This window comes from Mus caroli, chromosome 1 (assembly GCF_900094665.2).
Source record: "Mus caroli chromosome 1, CAROLI_EIJ_v1.1, whole genome shotgun sequence".
NCBI classification, from domain to species: Eukaryota; Metazoa; Chordata; class Mammalia; order Rodentia; family Muridae; genus Mus; species Mus caroli.
This window is the reverse complement of record NC_034570.1, coordinates 144,275,917-144,286,198: the sequence shown is the minus strand read 5'-3', so window position 1 is coordinate 144,286,198 and position 10,282 is coordinate 144,275,917. Positions and strand designations below refer to the sequence as shown.

Below are 10,282 nucleotides of genomic sequence, written 5' to 3'. Positions count from 1 at the left end.
AAATGATGCTCCCTGTACCAACAGGGTGTATCTGTCAGGGAACTGGCCATCAGCTTCAGTCCAAATGTTTCATTCAGGCACCTACATAGTCATCACACATGAGCTGAAAACCGGGTGTTGGGCTGGACCAAAGGCTCAGCAGTTAAGAGCACTATCTGCTCTTCCAGAAGTCCTGAGTTCAATTCCCAGCAACCACATGGTGGCTCACAGCCATCTGTAATGGGATCTGATGCCCTCTTCTGGTGTGTCTGAAGATAGCTACAGTGTAGTCATATACATAAAATAAATAAATCAAAAAATAAAATAAAATAAAAGAGAAAAGAAAGAAAGACAGAAAGAAAACCAGATGTTAACTGGGGTGTAGCTTAGTTGACTAAGTTCATACCATACCCAAAAAATTGGGTTTCATCCTGAACCACAAAAAAAAAAAAAAAAAAAAAAACCATGGTGGTACATGCCTTTAATGTACAGCTTACAAGTAGAGGTTGGGTATGGTAGCATACGCCAATAATTCCAGAGAGACAGAAAGAACAGGAGTTCAAGACCACCCTCCAACACACAGTGAGTAGAGGCTGGATGGCTTACAAAGACCCTGCCTCAAGAAAAAAAAAAAGGCAAAAAGTTCAACCTGAGTTTGTGAAAAGAAAGAACTAGCTCCCACAAGTTGTCCTCAGACCTCTGCACACGTGCTGTGTGTGCCCTGTAGACCTAGACACATGCACAAAAATGTTGAGAGAGAGAAAGACCCAAAAAAAAGTCTACAGAAGCTGCAAAATAAATAATATCAGATTTAGAATACCAGAGGATACTTGGTTTGGTGGAGATAGCTAATGATTCATTGAAACCTTTAAATACTGGGTTTTGGTGGGATGCCACCTTAAGATATGAGTAGAGAAAAGAATTATGGGGCTGGAGAGATGGTTAAGAGCACTGACTGCTCTTCCAGAGGACCAGGGTTCAATTCCCAGCACCCACATGACAGCTCACAATTGTAACTCCAGTTCCAGGGGATCTGACACGCTCACACAGACATACATGCAGACAGAACACCAATGCATATAAAAAGAAATCTTTAAAAAGTGAGAGAAGAGGCGGGCGTGATGGCACACACCTTTGATCCTAGCACTTGGGAGGCAGAGGCAAGTGGATTTCTGAGTTGGAGGCCAGCCTGGTCTACAGAGTGAGTTCCAGGACAGCCACAGCTACACAGAGCACAGAGAAACCCTGCCAAAAAAAAAACCTTGAGAAAAGAAAGAAATAATGCCTTCTAACTATTTTCAGTTTAAGCAATTGCAGCCTCGTACAGTTGAGGCCCCTGAGTAGAGTTATATCTCCAGACCGTTGCTGCTGGATCTTCCCCCTCTTCCTCCTGAGGTCTGGGTTTCTCCAGCTCTCTGTGTAGCTAAAATGGAAAGCCCTCCAGATAGTATTTCCCCAGGCCCACCCTCTCTTTGTCTTTAAAGTTTCCCCACCAATATAGTTCGGTTCTAAATCTTTACATTCCTCTACTTGTTCTGGGTGTTTCTATCTTATAAGTTTGTTTTACAGTTCCAAACTGGGAATGAACTTTGGCCTGGGCGTTTGATCATTAATTGACATTCCTTGAAGAAAGAGAGTTAATAACACTGTGTTTTCCAGACCTTCCAGTAGCCCAATGGCCTTCCCTAAGAAGAAACTCCGGGGTCTTGTTGCTGCCACCATCACTCCAATGACAGAGAATGGGTAACTATTACTGGGGCCAGAGGGGCACCTGTTCCCAGTCACTGGAACCTCTGCTGGGGTGGTCTTACCAAATGATAGTTTCTGCAGTGTGCCTGACCTCCTAAGTCAGAAAAGGGCTGGCCATCATCACAGTGGAAAAGGGAGAGGGAAAGAAGTCCTCCTGGTGCCTTTAAGCCCAGACGGGGCCGGAGGAATAGAGGAGGATCTATCTTAGCATGAGTACTGTCCCAGGCCCTCTAGGGATCCTGTCATTTTGGACTTTTGCATCATTGAGTGGCTAGCAGGGTGGCTCACTGTGGAGTCTGCTAGGGTTTAATCATGGAACTCACCTCAGAAAAGTGAGGGGAGGGCCAGGCAGTGGTGGTGCATGCCTTTAATTCCAGCACTTGGGAGACAGAAGCAGGTGGATTTCTGAGTTCAAGGCCAGTCATGTTCTACAGAGTGAGTTCCAGGACAGCCAGGGATACATAGAGAAACCCTGTCTTGAAAAACCAAAAGGAAAAACAAAAGTGAGGGGAAGGTGCTGAAGAGATGGCTTGACTGGAACCATGCTTGCTGCACAAGTGTAAGGACCCAGGTACAGATCGCCAGTGTCCGTGTAAAAGTCAGGTAATCCCAGGATGGCCGAGGTAGAGACAGGAGGAGCTCTGAGTCAGAAAGCTTCAGGTTTAGTTCTGATATTGCCTCAAAGCATAGCAGAGAGCAATCAAAGAAGACATATGAAGTTAGCTTCCAACCTTCATGTAAGCATGTACCCATGTACACATAGGCTCAGTAACATATCCACATCATACTACACACATCTATCAAAACACACACACTACACAAAGGAAACAGAGCAGGCTGTTTCCTAGGGTTTGTATTGCTGTGATGAATCCATGACCAAAAGCAAAGGAAAGGGTTTATTTTGCTTATGCTTTGTATCACAGTTCATCATCAAAGGAAGGCAGGAGCTGATGCAGAGGCCGTGGAGGGTCCTGCTTACTGGCTTGCTTCCCCTGGCCTGCTTAATCTGCTTGCTTTCTTTCTTTCTTTCTTTCTTTCTTTCTTTCTTTCTTTCTTTCTTTCTTTCTTTCTTTTTTTAAAGATTAATTTATTTATTTTATGTATATGAGTACACTGTAGCTGTCTTCAGACACACCAGAAGAGGGCATCAGATCTCATTACAGATGGTTGTGAGTCACCATGTGGTTGCTGGGAATTGAACTCGGGACCTCTGGAAGAGCAGTCAGTGCTCTTAACCGCTGAGCCATCTCTCCAGCTCTTGTTTTTTTCTTTTTGAGACAGGGTCTCTGAATGTAGCCCTGGCTGTCCTGGAACTCACGCTGTAGACCAGGCTGGCCTTGAACTCATCAGTCCTTCTTTCCAAATGACTCTAGCTTGTGTCAAGTTGACATACAATTTTCAAGGACCAGTGTCTGAGGAGAACTGTATGCTTCGAGAAAGAGCAAGACATCGGCAAGGTGGACTCATCAGACATCTTTCCAGTCTCATTTAGAAACTGATTGGCTGGGGGTGGAGGGTGCGCACCATACATGATTCTGCACTATGCACAACTCCTCCTTGGACACCTGACACAAGGGGAACGGGCACTTCCCCATCTGAGTGTTATTGACCCATCAGATTGTTATTGACCCATTCAGAGGTGAATTCTGGCTTCTTTAAGCTTCCTCCTCCTGTAAGAAAAGAGTTGTCACCATACTACATTGCAAGCTGAAGAGCATTAGGAAGATAATCCTTACTACAGTGCCTGGCCACTGCACTTAAAACAACAGCTTTGGATTGTCACTGTGGCAAGAGACAAGGATTAGAGGAAGGTGGGCTAATTAATACTCCTTAAAAGGCCTTTCTTTGGGGAGTTCTATTCCTGAGTTTGTAAACCTAATAAGAGCTTCTAGTTCTCATTCAGAGGTGGTCCCTTAGATATTTGGAGCCCAAGACTTGTAAGATGTATGAAAAACTCCCATCCTTCCTGGATCTAACGCGCTGAAGTATTATGTAGATCACTCTGATGGCTAATGGTCTTTGTTTTTTGTTACTTCTCCCTTTTCCCAGCTTCTGGGAAAGGCTGAAATCAGCTCTTTCTCAATGCCTCAGCCACTTGTTGCATAGATAAGCAAGAGGCATGTGATTACAGGAGCAGGCTGGACAAGTGAGATCCTGTCTGTGTCACAGCTCAGCACATTCCATCCACTTCCTGCTGCATTAATCTCAGAAGTGTATCCTCCAGACAGCCTTACTTTTCATCTGGGACACCCTGGGAGCAGCTGTGCATCCTTCCCTAGTCTGCTGTTATCTGAAGGCCCAGACCCAAAGTGATAACTAGCAAGTCTCTGGAGCCCAGTGGGTAGTTTTGCAAACCTGTAAAGTCAGCTCTTGGGAGAGAAAGGCGAGAGAATAGGTTGAAGTTCACCCTTGCTCAGTGAGTGCAGGGACAGACAGACTGAGCTATGTTGACTCTTTTCTCTCATCACTTGCTCCATCAAAATACTCTTATAGGGACTAGAGAGATGGCTCAGTGGTTAAGGCACTGGCTACTCTTCCAGAGGACCTGAGTTAAAGTCCTAGTACCCACATGGCATCTCACAACTGTGTGTAGCTAAGTCCCAGGCATCTGATGCCCTTTGATAAGTGTCTTATTTATCTTTACACCTTCAGCATCTAACAAAGTTGACTTTCACCAGCCAATGTACCACAGGGATGACTAATGGTGGCAGACAAATAAAAGAGAGAAGGGAAGCGAGTATTTGGTTGAGCAGACATTGGGTGCCAGCCATCATGATGGGCATTTCATCTACACAGTCCAGTTTCATCTTGACAGCTCCACCAGGGACCTGTAGCTCTATGTCAGTGCTACAACAATTTTTAAAAGTCACTTTTTTCTAGGTACAATAACATGTACCAGGGCTGGAGAGATGGCTCAGAGGTTAAGAGCACTGTCTGCTCTTCCAGAAGTCCTGAGTTCGATTCCCAGCAACCACAAGGTGGCTCACAACCATCTGTAATGAGATCTGATGCTCTCTTCTGGTGTGTCTGAAGACAGCTATAGTGTACTCACATAAAATAAATAAATTTTTAAAAAGAAAACAAGGACCTGTAGTCCTGGTTCCTCAGGACAGGAGAGAGAAAAACAATAAAAAGGGGGCAGGGTGTGAGAAAAGGCCAAATGTCAAGGGAAAATGTTTCATTTTTTTCTTTTTGTTTTAAAGATGTATTTATTAGGGGCTGGTGAGATGGCTCAGTGGGTAAGAGCACCCGACTGCTCTTCCGAAGGTCCAGAGTTCAAATCCCAGCAACCACATGGTGGCTCACAACCATCCGCAACGAGATCTGGCGCCCTCTTCTGGAGTGTCTGAAGACAGCTACAGTGTACTTACATATAATAAATAAATCTTTAAAAAAAAATTATAAAAAGAAAAGATGTATTTATTATATGTAAGTACACTGTAGCTGTCTTCAGACACTTTTTCTTCTCTCTCTGGCCCAGCTCACTCTGGCCCAAAGATTTATCTATTATATGTAAATAAACTGTAGCTATCTTCAGACACCCCAGAAGAGGGCATCAGATCTCATTAGGAATGGTTGTGAGCCACCATGTGGTTGCTGGGATTTGAACTCAGGATCTTCGAAAGAGCAGTCAGTGCTCTTAACCGCTGAGCCATTTCTTCAGCCCAAGGTTTCATTGTTCACTGGTGGTGCATGCTTTTCATCTCAGACAGAGTCAGGTAGATCTCTGAGTTCTCTGAGGCCAGCCTGGTCTACAGACTAAGTTTGAGGATAGCCAGAGCTACACAGAGCAACTCTGTCTCAAAAAACCTAAATAGAAAAAAAAAAAAAAAGTTTCATTTCTCTCCATCAAACGCCATCACTTGGCTGTGACAAGTGCCCTTTCTCTGCTGAGCCACCTTACATGCCCTGGGTCCGCTTGTGAATGTACTCCTGGGTGTCTTGGTCAAGGGCTGTAGACTTACAACCTACAGCAAGCAAGAAAGGCCTGAGGTGGTTGCCTGGACATGGAACCTCTAACAGGACAGATACTGATCTTCCCCTTTGACAAATTAGCCCTACTGGTAGCCTACACCTGTAATCCCAGCATACTGGGGGCAGAGGCTGGCTGATCCCTGTGAGTTAGCTCACAGCCCTGTCTACCTAGTGAGTTCCCGGACAGCCAAGGCTATTGAGAGACCTGTCTAGGAGAGCCAGTGTTGTGTTGTATAAAAATAGAGAAGGAATATGCTCAGCACCAAATGTTGTGTTGTATAAAAATAAAGAGAAAAGGAACATGTTTGGTGGAGATGCAGTCAGGTGTGGGGCAAGGGGGTGCCTCCGCAGGCCCATGCTGAGGCATCCTTTCCCCCTGAGGGACCAGCTACACAATGGTATAGTATAGAATAGTTTATTCAGAACTTGGGCAGAAGAGTTGAGATGGTAGTAGAGGTAGAGAAAGGCAGAGAGAGAGAGAGTAGAGGAATAGAGGCCAGCCTTGGGCACATGGAGCGGGGAGAGGGGCGAGAAGACAGAGTGAGAGCAAGCAGGCAAGTAAGCAAGAGAGAGAGGAGGGGGCAAGTAGCTCCTCTTATAGTGAGTCAGTCAGACATGCATGGCTGTTGCCAGGTAACTGGGGCAGAGCTTAGACAAAATGCTAGCAGCCAGGGTTACGTTCTGAAACGCTGTCTCAGAAAAAGTCAGCCCTAGCCTTCTTAGATACATGGCTTTTCAGTCATTTGTGGGTGTACATGATCGAGTGGTGTGTGTGTGTTTGTGTGTATGTGTGTGTATGTGTTGTAAGACCCCCGAAGCTGGCCCTCCACTCAAGTCCCGGGGTGAGCTGGCCAGACCCCAGTGTCCCGAGAGAAAACCACACAGAGCTTCTTTTTAGCTGTATTTTTAAAGATCAGGGAAGACAAGCTTGGGGAACATTCAGGGGCTTTACCTTCCAGGGAGAAATGCTCTAAGTCGGGGTCTCACAGTGTGTGTGTGTGTTGTCCATGTACATATGGAAAGCAGAAAAACAACCTCAAAATATTGTTCCCTGGGTGCCATTCACCTTATTTTTTGAAGTGGAGTCTCACTGGCCTGGAAATCGACAAGTAGGCTAGGCTGGCTGGCCAGTGAGTCCCAGGGGTCTGCTGCCACCTCTCAGCACTGGTGTATTGTTACATCAGTTCTGTGCATCACACTCAGGTCCTTTTGTCTTCAAGGTAAATATTTCACCAACTAAGCTAAGTCCCCAGCCCAAAAAAGTCCTCTATGCAAAAGTTTTAACACTGGGAAAGTCAAACAGAAGTTGTTCTAAAGGATTGTCCCTCTCCAGCCTTTCCAAAGGGGGCATAGGCTGAGAGCCTTTTCTAGACAATTCTTCCACTGACCTAGAAATGCGAGCGTCGGTACCATTCCTAAAGGCATTTAAAAGCATCCCCAGACTTCGCTCTCTTCTTAAGAAGATAGATAATGCATCTCCTAGGAACCCAAGGAGAATTGTCACCCAGGGCAACCAGAAGGCTTGTGGCAGGGAAGGGGGTGAGTATAGAGAGAACCCCTTCCCGCTGAGCCAAAAACAGAACAAAACTGTGAAGTTCACAGAGGAAGGAGAAGAAATTTGGCTTTTACCTGCCTACATCTGCTCCAGGGCACTACCAGCTCCCTAGAAAGAGGCTTGTGCCAGGACAGAGCCAGACATGATGACAGCTCCGGACATAGTGGGAGGAGAGAGGAGGCAGTTTCACCCTAGCTCTCACTCCAAGCCCAGCCCCATGGCTGTTTCCCAGCATCCCTTCTTGGGGTTTACCATCCACATGTCTGAACCCCAATGCACTTAATTCTTAACCTAGTCACAGCTTCCAGGTTGTATGTACACAACCTCCTTCACTCCATTAACATAATAGTGAAAGTTACAAAATATCACACAGGAGATACGGTATCCACGTCAATACTTCTTTGTAAGTTTTGTGAAGCACAGACTAGGGTAGTGTTATGTTGGGACCTGAGCCACTATAGAAAGTGCCCTTCCTTCCCTCATGACTTTAGATTAGTGGCTTTAAATTTGTCCCTAAGTACCCCTTTCCTGCCCCTGGGCCATGAGCAATCACTACCCACAATGCAGTCTTGCTGTTTGTATCTTTTCCTTTCATCTCAGAATCTGCCCCCTTTCTTCTTTTCTCCCTTTGTTTCTATTCCCTTGGCCGAAATACCCTTTGATGTCTGTTTTTTAGATGTATTCAATTTTTTTTATTGTTGTTTAAGGAATAAGATGAAAAGAATGATAATGAGGCTAAACCCAAATTAGGAACCTCAGCTCCTATACAAAAGCAGAAATGAGGGCCAGCTAGGTCTCTTGTGTTCTTGGCAATGTAGCCGTGGTTCTGCAACAGTAACCAGTCAGGCTCACCACCTGGCTTTCCTTTGAATTTTTACTCTGGTCAGCTATCCTCCCTACCATAATTTGTCTTTTTCTTTGTTTTTTGTTTGTTTGTTTTGTTTTGTTTTTGAAACAGGGTCTCTCTGTGTGTAACCCTGACTGTCCTGGAACTCAACAGACTGGCCTTGAACGCAGACAGCTGCCTGCCTCTGCTTCCCAAATGTTGAGGTTAAAGGCATTCACCATCACTGCCCAGTGCCAACTTAACTTTATATAGTGGTGAGCCATTTAGTGCAGGTTTTTTAGCCCATTTATTTTCTCCTTAAGTCTCAGATCTTCACAAGGTCACCATTGCACTTCAGACTGAAACGTACAGGCGGCTCACATGGGGAGTTTGTTAAAATGCAGGTGCTCAGCCAGTTGTCGTAGATCACGCCTGCGATGTCAGCAGTTGAGAAGCTGAGGCAGAACCATCTGGAGTTCAAGACCAGCTGCAGCTACATAGCTCCCTGAGCTATGTAGGCCAGCCTGAGCTACAGGAGACCCTAGGACTGGACATTGTAAATCCACATCTTATTGAGAGAGCTCAGCTGAGACCCGAAAGAGTGGAGACAAGGAGAATATGAAGGTTATTTCTGAAACCGTGCTCTCCCCATGGGGATTTGCCTTTGGAACCCTAGAGACATTCAGTCCTAGGCCGGTCCAGTAAGAGGTCACTCCTGAGCATCTCAGTTAAAGGTCTCTGCTTTAATGACTTGTTTATTTCTAGTTTATATGTATGAGTGCTTTGCCTCTGTGTATGCCTGTGCACTGTGTGCATGGCTATTGCCTGAGGAGGTCTAAAGAGGATATCAGATCATTGAAACTAGAGTCTCCGATGGTCTGAGCCACTGTGAGGGGGGCTAGGAACTAAACCTGGGTCTTCTGCAGAAAGCAACAAGCAAGTGCTCTTCACCTCTGAGCCATCTCTGTAGTCGTGATGGGCATGATGGACAGAGAGAACAGGCCTTAATTTTTAAAGGAAAGCTGGTAGAAACCTGTGGAGGCATGCTTAGCTCTAAGTCCTGGAGCATTTACGATAGGATTAGAGTAGCAGAAATGCCTCTGGGAATTGCTCGCTCAGGTTACACCAGAACCAGAAAGTTTCTCCAGAAAGGGAAGGCAAGGCAAGGGCAAGGGCAAGGGCAAGGCAAGGCAAGGCTGGTGAGATAGCTGAGTGGGGAAGGTGCTTGCCTGCCACACCCCCAAACCTGATGATTTGGTTCGATTCCTGGGACCCACATGATGGACAGACTCCCCAAAGGGGAGTGGCCTCTACACACACGTGTGTGCGCGCGCGCGCGCACACACACACACACACACACACACACACACACACACACACCCCATGTATCACTACCACCAGTTTGTCTTGTGCATATTAGGCAAGCCATCTATCAGCTGAGCTATGTACCCTACCCTAGAGTAGATTTTTAATAATTATTAATATGAGCAGTTCATGAGCCAGGGATTGGTTGAATAACCATCAAAATAAAAAAGACTAAATATCCATTATTTCCTATTTCCCCCTGTCTTTTAGAGAAATCAACTTTCCTGTCATTGGTCAGTATGTGGATTACCTGGTGAAGGAACAGGGGGTGAAGAATATTTTCGGTAAGTCATCTTGAGAGTTCTCTGTATGTGTCTAGCTCAGGCCTTAGCAAGTCATAGATCTCACCTGGCTAGAAGGTCATAGGGCACGTGTCACAGGTCATAGAGGAGCCTGCTAGGATAACTAAAAGTTGCAGATGTGTAGGCTCACTGACTTTAGGTCTACAGATTCCTTGTAGAGTACCTCATTTGGCAGTGTGCCAACAAATACAGTATTTTCATCCGCCGCTTAGAGACAAAACACTATGTCTTAGAGACCCTTGAGGTCATGAAAAAAGGGGTAGAGTAACAGCAAAGCCTGCTTAAGTAACAGTTTAGCTCTCTGATACAGGGCCTGGCAAAGTGGCACACCCCTTTAATCCCAGCATTTAGGAGGCAGAGGAGGCAGATCTCTGAGTTCAAAGGCAGCCTGGTCTACAGAGTGAGTTCCAGGACAGTCAGGGGCACACAGAGAGACCCTGTCTTGAAAGAAAGAAAGAAAGAAAGAAAGAAAGAAAGAAAGAAAGAAAGAAAGAAAGAAAGAAAGAAAGAAAGAAAGAGAGAGAGAGAGAG

At 45.6% G+C, this 10,282-nt stretch overlaps 1 protein-coding gene across 1 annotated transcript in view; it reads left to right on the top strand.

Moving 5' to 3' along the window:
- Npl (N-acetylneuraminate pyruvate lyase) overlaps positions 1-10,282 on the top strand; it is a 41,012-nt gene that overhangs the window by 2,499 nt on the left and 28,231 nt on the right. Inside the window, exons 2-3 of the mRNA XM_021167052.2 lie at positions 1,639-1,722; positions 9,660-9,733. Coding sequence (XP_021022711.1) covers positions 1,655-1,722; positions 9,660-9,733 — 142 coding nt within the window. The 5' untranslated portion in view covers positions 1,639-1,654. The remainder of the gene's footprint in view (positions 1-1,638; positions 1,723-9,659; positions 9,734-10,282) is intronic.